This window comes from Haliotis asinina, chromosome 15 (genome assembly GCF_037392515.1).
Source record: "Haliotis asinina isolate JCU_RB_2024 chromosome 15, JCU_Hal_asi_v2, whole genome shotgun sequence".
Lineage (NCBI taxonomy): Eukaryota > Metazoa > Mollusca > Gastropoda > Lepetellida > Haliotidae > Haliotis > Haliotis asinina.
Genome location: NC_090294.1, coordinates 11,338,742 through 11,352,706, shown reverse-complemented (window position 1 = coordinate 11,352,706; position 13,965 = coordinate 11,338,742). Strand labels below are relative to the sequence as shown.

Below are 13,965 nucleotides of genomic sequence, written 5' to 3'. Positions count from 1 at the left end.
CAGCAATTTTACAGCTATACGACCTGCACACAATTGATGCTCTCTCTCTCTCTCTCTCTCTCTCTCTCTCTCTCTCTCTGGGGGTGGGGTGGGGGGGTGGGTGGGGGTGGGTGGGGGAGGGGGATGGCTAATGGTTAAAGCGTTCGCTCGTCACGACGAAGACCCGGGTTCGATTCCCCACATGAGTACAATGTGTGAAGCCCATTTTCTGGTGTCCCCCGCCGTGATATTGCTGGAATATTGATAAAAAGTGGTGTAAAACTCTCTCTCTCTCTCTCTCTCTCTCTCTCTCTCTCTCTCTCTCTCTCTCTCTCTCTCTCTCTCTGTGAGTGTGGGTTTTGTTACACCATCAAAGATAAATGTATCCACTAATTTAAGGGAACCGACTTCAAACCTTACGCAGATGAATTGCACGAGGATCATACAAATTGCTTAAAAGGCATGTGCAAATATCGCGCATGTGGACAGCTTCGTTTGGGTGAAACGTTTTGTTGAAAGTTCACCAATTTTCACAGAGTTTCATCATTTATTGAGCTCATGACAATTATCTTTTCAACGTTACGAAATTGTTTTACAATGCATCAGTTCATATGTAAACAACACCTCCGAGCAATATGACTATTTTGCAAAATCTTATTTAGAACAGTTGACCGAAGTAATTGCCACATTTACACTACTGAGTCTAAACTTTGGATGGGTAATACAGGTTTGATATTGGTATCGATATGGATACCTACTGATTTATCACAAGCGTACACCACTCTAAATATGTAGAAGAACATCCGAATCTGTCATATTACTATTCATAAAGAACAAGAACTTTCTATGCTCGTTGTAACGCGGTCTCACAGTTACTTCCTCCTCTTTATAAGGAAGAAGTAAATGAATATGGTAATACGCCGCTTTTAGCAATATTCCAGTAATATCACGGCGGGGATCACCAGAAATGGGCTTCACACATTAACCACATGGAGAATCGAACATGTGTCTTCGGCCTGGCGAGCGAACTCGTTAACCTTTAGCCTGCTGAATTAATTTCAGCATAAGGCGCTAATAAGAGGGTGGGTGATTTCAAACACTCAGTGCGTCACTAAATAAGGGACAACTGAAAAAATATTCAGCTCATTAATACTACATACAAAAATAAACATTATTATCAAAAAATATCCAGGTAATTTCAAACGTACAGATATTAATTACAAGACAAACATAAATAGAGTAAATTTTCCTGAATTTACCTGAATTACTCGATTGGTAGCCGGATGCGTTTTATACTAGGAACCGTATAAATTGTCCAATTATCGCAAACCGATTTCAATATTCTTACTACTGATATTTAAGAACCAAGTTACCCCGCCGCCCTTATGAGGACAAATATGTGACGAGTGGATAGGAAGAATTATATAAGCTGTTATGCATAAAACGTTTGCATGTATTGAAAACGATAAGCCTCAAAATACAATAATAACAACAACAACAACAACAACAACAACAACAACAACAATAATGGAGGGTGTTCTATAACGTCTTTTGAGAAGCATGTATATATCACACTTGGCAAATACATGTTATCATACAAGTTCAGAAACGTTTTCAATTATGTTTCAGAGTTGTGTCAAGAGTCACAAGTTTCTGTTTTAGTAACTAAACTTCGACCATGCTTGTTGTAGCCTTCTTTGCGGCCATATTGACTATATTGTATAGAACCATAAGGTCAAGGTCACGAGACGATCACAGTAACCTTCCTCCGGGCCCAAAGCCACGTCGAATTACCGGAAATCTACGAGATTTAAAACTTGAGAAAGTGCCTCTGGAACTGGAAGAGCTCGGGCGTCCTTACGGCGGTATTTTCACTTTTTACGTGTTTTCACACCCCGTTGTGGTTCTCCATTCCTACAAGCTTATCAAGGAGATGCTAGAGTCTTCAGAATACAGCACAGCGTTCAGTGGTAGAATAAGATGTTACGCCGGAATTAACCTGGTCCCAGAGGACATCGTGTTCCAGACCAATACGGAGAGATGGCAGCTGCTGCGGAAGATAGCACATCGTGGGATCAAGCAATACGGGACGTCCCTGCTGAACGTGGAGCGACATGCACAGGAAGAGCTGCAGCGAGTTGTGGCCCGACTTACAGACTCCGGAGGACGGCCATACGACTGTCTGGCGGACATACATAACTATGTCTGTAATGTCATACTCATATTGGTCAGTATATAAACACATCTTAAACCGTTTGTACTAAGAGGTCTTAGTGCTAAGATGGCCGCCACCATGGCCTCGTTTCACAAAGCTATTGTAGCTCTTCGACTGGTGTACCTCCTGTGCTCTAACAGACATAACAGTCATAAAGCTACGATAACGTTATGAAACGGGGCCCATCCTCTTAACACAGGCCAAAGCCAGTCGTGGTGCTAAAATCGCTTTGTTCTAAGTGGACTCGGGGCGCATTCAACAAACAGATTGTAGTATGTCTATGTTAAACTATGGGAATTGTGCTAGGAACATTTTGTGAAACGGGTGCATGACCCTGAACCCGTTCTGGAAACGTTTTCATAAGGATATGAATACTCTATATCAATTTTAAGGTATAGGGGTTCCTGTTTTCTTGAGGATTTTTTTTGCTTTGTGAAATGGATCAATGCCGATGGTAGGTAGCGCTAACACAGTGTCAAATTAATGATAGTAGGCGACCAAGTGTAAGTATTTCATTTAGTTCTACCCAGGGATAAGGAATTTTCAGCAAGGATCTTGTCGCTGCGAGCATCGTAAATGCTTCATTTAGAGTTTGAATTACTACAGTCATATCTACAGTTTCGACTTTTATACTTCAACAGAAACCAACATGGTCCTAAGACTGATATCGCTTTCCGGCCCATTCTGAAAGGTTTATGCATACTACTAGCCAAAGTCGATCAGCCATGGCCTCCCTTTCATCAGTGCGGTGGGTTAGTCTAGTGGTTGAAGCCGAAGTTCTTGGCGAAGACCTGTGTTCGATTTCCCCCAATGTGTGAAGCCCATCCCTGGTTCCTCATCGTGATGTTGATGGAACATTGCTAAAAATGGCGTAAACCTAAATTCACTCAATCACTCTTTCATCTTTAGGGCTGTTCCCTAAAGGTAATCTTTCTAGTTTTTCTTTCCTATCCAGGCTGTCGGTCGACGTTTTGACCCAGGAGAAGACATGTTGGAATATGTCAACAACATCGTTGACGGCTTCAACTACATAACCCATTTCAAACGCTCCTCCATCCTGGACACGATGCCGTGGACGGCTTTGTTTCCCACGGAGACTGGGAGAACGTGTAAGGACATCAAGACAAACAGAGACAAACTCATCACAGCGATCGAACTGATGAAAGAGGTACGTAGAGGTTCTGCCTGTAGACGTTCAGGCAGAAAAGTCGAATGTTATTCTTACTACTTTGTGACCAATTCGTGTTATTCCGGGACAAGCCGATCAACGACGTAAAGGGACGAGTGGTGACGAAAGAGTCTTACTGTCGTGTGCCATCTTATTTCATAGAAGTCTGTTTGGGGATTTTTTCCAAGAATTTTAACTTGCTTGGTTCAGACTCTAACGTCGTTGTATAGCCGTGAAATTCAACCGTGGTATTGATGCCGTGTCGTTTTCCAACGTTCAGTCTGTCTGTTTCAGACTTTGTATGTTACTATTTCAGCGTCAGAGAGTAGCCATGACTGACTGTACAAAGGGCTACTGTTTCAGCGTCAGGTCGAGGCTGTCTCTGACTGTTCAACACAATGTTACTATTTCAGCGTCAGGTCGAGGATGTCACTTACTGTTCAACACAACGTTACTATTTCAGCGTCTGGTCGAGGCTGTCTTGACTGTTCAACACAACGTTACTATTTCAGCGTCAGGTGGAGGATGTCTTGACTGTTCAACACAACGTTACTATTTCAGCGTCAGGTCGAGGCTGTCTATGACTGTTCAAGACAACGTTACTATTTCAGCGTCTGGTCGAGGCTGTCTATGACTGTTCAACACAATGTTACTATTTCAGCGTCAGGTCGAGGATGTCACTTACTGTTCAACACAATGTTACTATTTCAGCGTCAGGTTGAGGTTGTCTATGACTGTTCAACACAATGTTACTATTTCAGCGTCAGGTCGAGGATGTCACTTACTGTTCAACACAATGTTACTATTTCAGCGTCAGGTTGAGGTTGTCTATGACTGTTCAACACAACGTTACTATTTCAGCGTCAGGTCGAGGCTGTCTATGACTGTTCAACACAACGTTACTATTTCAGCGCCAAGGCGAGGCCATGCCAGATTGCTTGTACACCATGTTGCTCCGGGAACACGACGCGGGGAGGATATCCATGAACGCCGTCAAAGGGGTTCTGCTGGACGGCCTTGTTGCAGGTGAGTGAGAGCTGTAGTCGAGTGTACTCGCCTTTACCGTTATTAATGTTAGTGAGTGAGTAGGGTTTGCCGATGCTGTGGTAATAATACAGCCAGGTCGCGATGGAGGACAAAGCTATTTTTTCACAAACTGTGAAATGAAGAGAATCGATCTTGAGCCTTTGGTAACAGCTTCTTCCCAAGTCAGGTTGGAAAATACCCCTAATATTTAGTCGGAACTACTTATGTACATATGAATGGTTTATTGCACTTACCAACTGATAAAATAGTTATGAAACAAACTGACTATCATTTCTCTTGTCTTGTTAGGCAAAGAGAAGTATGTCTGTTGTCAGTGGTGAAAGTATATTTTTTCAAAAGGTTGTAATCATTGATTCTGAACACAGATCCCCTGATATCTCATAGGTTATTTTCTTGTAAAAGCCTTTTAGTAGTGTCCCCTGACACTCGTGAGCGAGAAAACCGTCAGTCAAGTGGTCGAAGGAATAGCAAATATCGTCCCCTTCCCGTGTTCAAACACCCATTGCCATTTGCAAATGGACTCTTGAACGTCAGCACCAAGCAGTGATCAAAGCAATGTTTCAACCAAAGCTGCCAGTGTCATAATCTAACACTGACGTTTGCTTTATTTTGCTTGTCTTCGTTACCGAAAATGGTCGCCCTCACAAAATTCACATACTTTTCACCTAACTAGTGGAGAAGTTTACGCTAGTTTAACAGTATTTCAGCAATATTACGGCTGGAGACTTCAGAAATATACTCAGTGATGGAATCGAACCCAGGTTTGACGGGCGAATGCTTTAACCATTAGGCTACCCCTCCGCCCCCGTTTCATGTAACGTCCAACCGTTGGGTAAATGTGGTATCTGTCGTCTTTGAATACAACGTTGAACCCATTCTCGTCTTCCTTCGCATGTGATACTGTCTTCCTTCATCTCTCAGGTGTGCTGACAACAAGAGGGACGCTGTACACCATGCTCTTAACGCTGGTTCATAACCCGGATGTACAGAAGAAGATCCAAGAGGAAATCCTGCAAGTTGTTGGAAAATCAAGCCCGGTGAGACTGCAGGATCGGAGCAACATGCCGTATACGAGGGCAGCCATCTTTGAATCTCTCCGCTTCACACCCCCGGTGGCTCTTCCGCCAATGAGAACGTGCATCCGGGACACTTGCTTGTTCGGCTTCCACATACCCAGGAAGACGATGGTGAGGAAGCGCATCAGAAAAGAAATATATTACCCTGAAAAATGATGACGAAAATGGAAGTCCCTAAGTCCCTGTCTGTTTCCGTTGTCTGCTTGTAACTCTATTCGTTTAGTTAGATCGATTAGTATGGGAGACCAAACCAGTTAATGACATTAATAGGCGATAAATTTGAAAATTTGAGAGACGGTAATGGAACTACTTCTATATTATACATCCCAATCTACTGACCATCAGAACCACTGACCATTGAAGCCCACCTGATACTAGTTTAGCGAACATTTCAGCGTACCGATGACTTCCGCTATAAATTCACCCGACATCATTTGGGGGGTTCCCTTTCTCGGTAAAATCCGACGGAGAGGGGGTGGGGGGGGGGGGGGGGGGGGGGAGGGTGGTCTGATCCAACTGCGGTCTGACACTAATCTGACAGTTCTGACACTCCCCTGACACCAGTCCCACAAATCGGTTACTGTTCGTAGGGTAATCGGTCTCTGACACAATACTGGTCGGATTTGTTGCCGAACTCGGCAGTCGAGTATAAAATGTAGGCTGCAGCTCCTGACGATACTAGTCGTGGATCAATGTCCTCGCAACGCTGCATTGATGGGATGTCGCTACGACTGTCGTAGCGCTAAGTTGATCGTAACTCCCATTCTTTTACATAGACTTACGACTGTCGTAGTGCTAAGTTGATCGTAACTCCCATTCTTTTACATAGACTTACGACTGTCGTAGCGCTACGGTCGCTTTGAGGAACGAGGCTCTGGGTTTTGTTTGTTGTGTCGCAGCAGAAAACCATGCAACATCATGCAATGACCCTTCCTTAGAAGAAAGCCTAGAAGACCACGTCGTTAGTCGGTTCGCCCATGGCTGCAAGCTGATAGAAGGATGTTATATGGGCACTGCCTCAAACTCATTAGTAAACTGAGAATGGAGGATACAACGACATTCTTCAGTTTCTTGAGAACTAACCAGGATTTCTTGATGAACTACTCCACCCTTGCACCAAGACACAAAGGAGAGCCTTGAACCTGGGCCATAATTCTAGAAAACGTTCGTGGCTCTAAGAACTGATCGTAGCCAGTGTATTAAGAATGGGCCTAAGAAGTTCATAGGGATACGAACGTTTCGAGAATAGCTAGTCTGGTCTCAAAAGTTAGCCTCACCCTAAGGACAGGTAGATAGACAAAATAGTTTATTTATGTGTCACGTGAATGTACGTAAAAAATGGCTCTGGTTAAAGAACACAGAAAAATACAAGCACCAGGTCAGATGACCAATGAGACACACTATACAATATTTGCATAAAATATATAAAATATAAGATTAAAACATAAAGGAGTACCTTGTAGGTAAAGGCACCTTCCAGGTCGCTTCTTTGCCTTCTCTGCTCGAACACTGGACCCATTTTCAGGATCTTGATGCTGTAGTGTCCGAAGAAAATCTACGGAGTGAGTGTCGGCTGACCCTCCTTTTGTAGTCCGTCGACCGTCAGATGTCACCGCTTGCTATGCGATATGTGTCGGTTGGCATTTGACGTTATCAGCGATTACTCTCCGAAGTCACAACGGGTAGCAGTTGGATGGTGCTACGTATCATGTTACGCTGCGATGAGAATCAGATGACAGATTTAAATCAGATGAGCGTCGGATGACTGTTAGTCATCAGACACTTATCAGATTGCCGTCATATGTCGGCTAGACACGTCCGATAGTTGCACAACACGAACCTGACACATTGGACTCACTCAACATTCGACACTAACTCTATTTGCAACCGGAAATAACGTCATATGGCGAACTAAGCTCTTAGCTCAGTTCCGTTATCGGACGTTTTCGCCTCCACACACTCGACACGTGGAACACTGACCTGATAGTCGACAAACACAAATCGCATTCATCGGACTGAGATACGATACCATTCTGTGGGCTACCGGAAGGAAAAAACTGTGCTTCCGATCAGTGACCGATGAGCCAGAATGGGGTTGTTACACACTATTGCCCGATGTGTTCACTTGTAATGGTACGGCTATATGTGTTTGGCCTTTCGTGTTTTAATGGGTTTCTCATCTCCAGTGTCAATCAGTTAGATATCGGGCGGAGAGAAAAATAAATGATTTCACAAATTCTCTGACGTATTGTTAGAATTGGAGAGTTTGGTTGTACGCCACATTTAGCTATATGACATTAATATCATGGCGGGGAACTCCCGAAATGGACTTCACACAATGTACCTATGTGGGCAATCAAACCTTGGTCTTCGGCGTGACGAGCGAACGCTTTAACCATTAGGCTACCATACCGTCTCTGAAATTATAGGAGTTAGATAACTTGGTAAACTAACAGACGTTGTAGATCGCTTCGCCCTGTTTCGGAACAGTTCCGTGATAATAGTAGGCGAAAAAAGATGAAGTTCACCTGTTTAGGTATTCTCGAAACGTTCGTAGCCCTACGAACTTCGTAAGCCCATTCTCAACATATTGGCTACGATCAAAGTTAAGAATTCCTACGGCTACGAACGTTTCGAGAATAAGGGACCTTCTTTTTATAAGAGTGCAGATGTAGGAATAGTTTATATCATATCAGTAGCACAGAGGCAATACAAGAAAACGATTTATTGCCTCACATTGGTACAACACGTCAGGGCGAGTCAGGAGTCAGAGCGAGTCAGGAGGAGAAGGTGGGAAAACGAGCGACCCTAGCATTAAAATTGAAATATTTAGATCAGATCGCACCCCATACAAGTTGAACATATATTTTTATCAACCGCTCCCTTACACCTGGTCTTCTGCATGTTGTGCTGATGTAGGTGTGGTACAACATCTGGTTCGTGCATCACGACCCGTCCTTCTGGAATGAACCCTACACCTACATCCCGGAACGATTCTTGGACGAGCACGGCCAGCTCGTGCCACCAGAGGACCAGAGGAGACAGAGGTGAGAGGGAGAGGTGGGTTCCAGCATCATCACTGAGGTTGAGGGTGTTGTGAAGGTGCGGGTGAGGGTGGGGTTGAGCATGAGAGTGTGTGTGGAGGGGGCTTGAGGGGGTTGAGGATGATGGTGCGGATACGAATGGGGTTGAAGGTGCAGGGGGTGGGGGTGGGTGGCGGGGAGCGGGGGTGGAGTAAGGGTGAAGGTAAGGTGGGTGGGGTGAGGGCGGTTCATGGTTGAGTTAGAAAGGAAATATAGCAGTAAAAAGGGTTATAACTGCACGGCGCCTTGTGTAATATGTTATCAGTGCCTTTTCCTTCGGACATACGACGGTCTGTTTACAAATGGCTTCAGTTCAAAGTATCACCGAAGAAAATCATGGCGGGTTGGAAATGGGGTATGCAGAAACAAATCGGGACATCTAAACGGGTTTTAACACACTGCGCAAGAATTAGTTTGACTACCAATTTCTTAAATTGTCTGTTTCAGATTGCTAACATTCGGGATCGGTAAGCGTCAGTGTGTGGGTGAAATCCTGGCCCGGGTCCGCCTTTTTCTGGGCGTGGTTACCATACTGCAACACTTCCATCTGGAGGCTGACCCCGATCATCCCCTCCCCTCGCCTGACCCCCGTGACATTGGCTTCACCGCCTTCTACAACACGCCCCAGTATAAAATCAGGTTCAGACCTCGTGAAGACGTCGCTTGCAAAATATAACAACAGGAAGCCTTTCAACTGCCAGTTCCTAGCTCAGTACATGTATGGCGCATTTGAGTGACTCTATCAGATCCTATCGCTCTACAAATATTTAGATAGATAGATAGATAGATAGATAGATAGATAGATAGACTGATAAACAGCCAGCCAGCCAGCCAGCCAGACAGACAGGCAGCCAGCCAGCCAGCCAGCCAGCCAGCCAGCCAGCCAGCCAGCCAGCCAGATAGATAGATAGATAGATAGATAGATAGATAGATAGATAGATAGATAGATAGATAGATAGATAGATAGATAGATAACGCCAACATACTGATCTAAAGAAAGAATAGGCAAAAGGTAAAAATAAAATCCTTAACATCAAAGATCTGCCCTCTTGGTACTTGTACTGCTTACGAAGCGATTAGTTGGTGGCGGTTGACATTAAACGTTGACGTTACCCTTCGCTTGAGGTGACAAAAAGCTTTGTGCGCAAGATAGACATTGGACCAGTTTAACAGTGAATCATTCGTTATCACTGCGCTTTCACTGCCAGAAATACGGAACACGTGGATCTGAAAAAAGGGGGTTGTCCACATTCTGGAACCAGATTAAAAAATGTCTGACCTGTCTTCCAACAATCTTCGCCTTGGTCTGTGGATTGCTGGTGAAGAGGCATACCTGCCATGTGCTATGTACTCTAAACTTCTGTTGCACTCGATCTGTTGCGAAAACATGAAGGAATATTGAAACTCCAGTGTCTTGAAGGACCTAAGTTATGTTATTCACCAAACAAACATTATTGGCCATTTCAATTCCGGTTAAAAACTATAGAAAAATCACATGAGACAAGAACTTGACCAATTGTGGATGCTTGATTCGTGAACAAAAGTTTACTATAGATTTTTGTCGACATGATGTGTTTAGGTTCGGATCTAATGACTGATAACCGTCTGTTATAAAGATATCTGCCTCTACCTTAATACTGAATAGACAATATTGACATTTTCGTGCCATCTATAGGTTACAGAGGGCGAACGTCTTTAGATTACATTTTAAGTATGTAAGTTGCACTGACAAAAATGGATTTCAGAGGATAAGAATCAATATATTTATTCAAGTAAATCATTAATTCTGTTCTCCATCATCGAGGCCGGTCTGGTTTCTTCTTTTTTAATGGCAAAAAAGTAATGAAAAGAACATGTGTATGAACTTGAGATAATTATTTGTCTCCTCTGAGATGATAATGTGGGGATTGGTACGAACACACACGCACGCACAGACGTATGCACGCACGCACACACAACTCAGTGAATGAAACTCTGTTGTATCGAAGTTGAAGAGACGTATGTAAATGCCTCGGCACACAGGAACATTAAAAGCATATGTAGGGACTGTATGTTCACTTCGACACGCGCTTAAGTTCGATACATCCAAGTCCGTCAATGGTGGGTTTTACATACTCCTGCAGTGATGTCTAATGGCGAAACCATCCACTGGAACGTTTACTTCTCGCTCATTCAAGGACGCGATGTGTTTAGTCACCAGGAGGAGAACACCAGTGTGTTCAAGCGGATGTGAAACAGCTCCTTTTACATGATACTGCCTACTGCAGTGAGTGCGTGAGTGTGGTTTAACGCCGCTTTACTCTACTTCGTGGATATGGACTGTGAAATGGCGACATGTTCTGTGATCATTTATGAGCTCTTGTGAGATCCCCAATGATGTGATGAGTGAGTGAGTAAGTTACTGCTTACAAAGGCAAAATGTGCATGTTGGTGAGGCTGGAGCACAATTTGGTGCATTGCAACCCGTCGATGCTATGCTCCCTCAGACGGTTCCATACAATCCTCGAGTTATTTCCACATAAACCAGAAATTGCCCGAGCAGTCAAACTGTCAGTCTGGAATCGATTCCTATGATTGGTCAGCCGAATGTCGTTGTCTTGCTGAAGTGACATCACGTCGGTCCGGTTCAAATTTCTCGTGTTCCCATTAATGTTGTAAACGTCTCCACATGGATGAAATCGTGTTTTGGTGGACATCAAAATGTCTCGCCACTTAATGTTTGGCCATTCCAGACTGCCCCATGCCCACGGCGCGGTGACGCTGTTTTCAGTAAACTGACTCATGATGTGCAAGCATTTAATGTTGACATTGACGAGTTTTCCGCAACATTCAGAATAATGATTAGAAAATAACCAACCATTCTTCAATGTGTGTGAACTTCAGAACTTCGAGGTGTGTGAACTTCAGATGCCAAAAGTGAGTAAGTTCATTGTGCAGAAAATACTAGTAGCACTCGCGATATGTGCCATCAAATTTCATGTAAAGTGTTTTCATAATGTTTAATTAGGGTTATTTTTTATACCTTTCCAAATACCCTTATTTTATAGACTTTGATGTTATGACTTAGTATTATACTGTACTTGCTATAATTCTTTAAACAAACAAGACAAGTCGCCTGAAATCAACCAATCACCACATCCAACAACACAAAATAAAACAAACAGGATGTCGTGAAGCCTGACCAATTAATGTCTCCATGACGTGTTACTGTGTAAAGTATTATTTTTATAATCAATACATATTCTGGATTGTTTCAGTACAAAGACGTTAATCACGAACTTGCTTGGCGATTTGTATTTCTAGGTTTCAAAATGAGCAAGTTTTGTTTACGATCTGTTTTACTGAAAACACAAACTGGTTCTCATGTAAACTGTCGGCACTGGCTTTAAACTGTGATTTTGTTGTGGCAAAACAATAAATGTTCATCATTTACATGGAAGGGAAATGTGCAAAGTGCGTTTGAAGTTTGGTATTTCCTGCAACAGCACGTTGGCACATGCAAGGCATTTGTCGACAGCGTAAGCGATGATTAAGTCGTTCCCATTTCTTGTGACCACCTTGTCTTTAGTTTGCTTTTTGTTTAACGTTGCTCTAGGCAAAATTCCAGCTTTGGGACAGACTTTTGACTGACATCATGAACACCGATCTACGCAACAGGACACGATAAATTTGTTCAGAGAATGGAAAAATGAAATATATACTGAATAGCAAAAGAAACGCAACTCTGGTTTATGTTAGTTATTTTTTAAAGTAGAAGACATAAACACGAACGCGTATTTCATTTTTTTCGAGACTTCTTTTGCGATTGAAAGAGAGGCAGCTTGACGAAGAGACAAAGGGACAGTGCTTGTCCTTAACCTTGAAAAGCTACAAACCCTAAGGACCCAGAACCATGAAAAGTTGTGAGTTCTCATCGGCGTGTGCATGCCCCATAGTTTATGGAAATAATACTCTTAGTTTTTGGACAAGACAAAGCTGTCGTCCATAAAGACCTGCAGAAATCTACTATCATTGGGTATGACGTGACCAAAGATGAAACTACCAACCCTCAGTCTTCAGACACACACTCTGTCCATAAGAATACAGATGCGACCTGGTATTATTGAAGGAATTTATTGCCTTAATAGACAAGGACACCGAGGTCTTATTCCGCGTCTAATCCTGATCTGAAGAAGGTGAAGACATGCCAATCGTGGTTATCAGTTTCACAGAATTTCTGCTGGTGGTGAGACCAATGCGAAAATCGTTGTGAAAAACAATAACGCCACAGTAGAAACATGTGGTGTTGTTTGTTTAATGTATTTGTTAATGGAGGCACGTGCTTTGCTTTGGAAAAGTATCAGGTCCAGTAAACTAAACCTGTCAGGCATGCATGTGTTCGTTTGAACGAGTTCACTGATTCTCATCAACATATGGATGTGCAAACGTGTATTGGAGAGTACCCCTGGAATCTGAATCTGAAAGATTACCAACGTCTTTCTGGGTTGAGAAACTTCAGTAGGGTGTATCGTTACATGGTATACCTTTAACATTTGCTGACCAAACACAATCTCTCAGAGACAACCCTCACACCAATCTATCTAGGCACTCAGTCGACTACACACTCACTGACTCCTACAGCTGTAGCACTGATGACTAAAATCACACACTCATAAGCTGTTTTACAGTTATCAATCCATTCATCAACACGTCCATCCAGTCTCCACTAACCAATTTATCCACCCACACATCCATCCACATACCCGCTCACCCATTCATTCTTTGCCATGGTATAACATCACTAACTCATTAACTCGCCCAACCACAACCAACCCAGTCATCTCCCAAATCCGTCAACCATTTCACCCATCACTCAATCAACCAACGACAAAATTGTATCATTGGTCACTAAACTCGCCATCACTCGCCATCCACCCCATCTACCCACACACCCGCCCTCACTCACTCCAGAACAGAACAGTAACAATGCTGAAAGACGTTACGCATTCACATCGCGATCGGTAAAATTTGCCCTTCCACGCTGGGTGATCATCAATATGATCTAAGTGACTGACATATAGTACTTGTTTACTTTGTAATTGATAAAGTCTGTAGTGGCTGAATGACGTTGTTCATGTGGACATTGATATAATGGTTGTGCTGTTTGAAAGCACGATCCCCACGGGTCGAGGACGTGTTTGAACGTCAATAACTTTGATGTTATGATTTGGAAATCTGCAAGGATATATTTCAAAAGAAAACGATAATGTATGACATACATTCTGCACGTTCTGTGATATCAGTCAAATCGATAATCTACTCAACATTATTTTGATGATGTGAGTGAGTTCAATTTTACGCCGCTTTTAGCAATATTCCAGCAATATCACGGCAGAAGACACCAGAAATGGGCTTGAC

General features: G+C 43.1%; 1 protein-coding gene across 1 annotated transcript; it reads left to right on the top strand.

The window, feature by feature from the left end:
* Positions 1 to 1,657: 1,657 nt before the first annotated feature.
* On the top strand, positions 1,658 to 9,289 carry LOC137266447 (cytochrome P450 2B4-like). The gene is made up of 6 exons (XM_067801947.1): positions 1,658 to 2,206; positions 3,150 to 3,362; positions 4,274 to 4,388; positions 5,331 to 5,596; positions 8,405 to 8,532; positions 9,016 to 9,289. Exons 1-6 carry the CDS (start codon positions 1,658 to 1,660, stop codon positions 9,242 to 9,244), a joined length of 1,500 nt encoding a protein of 499 aa, XP_067658048.1. The 3' UTR covers positions 9,245 to 9,289.
* The last annotated feature ends 4,676 nt before the right edge of the window (positions 9,290 to 13,965 follow it).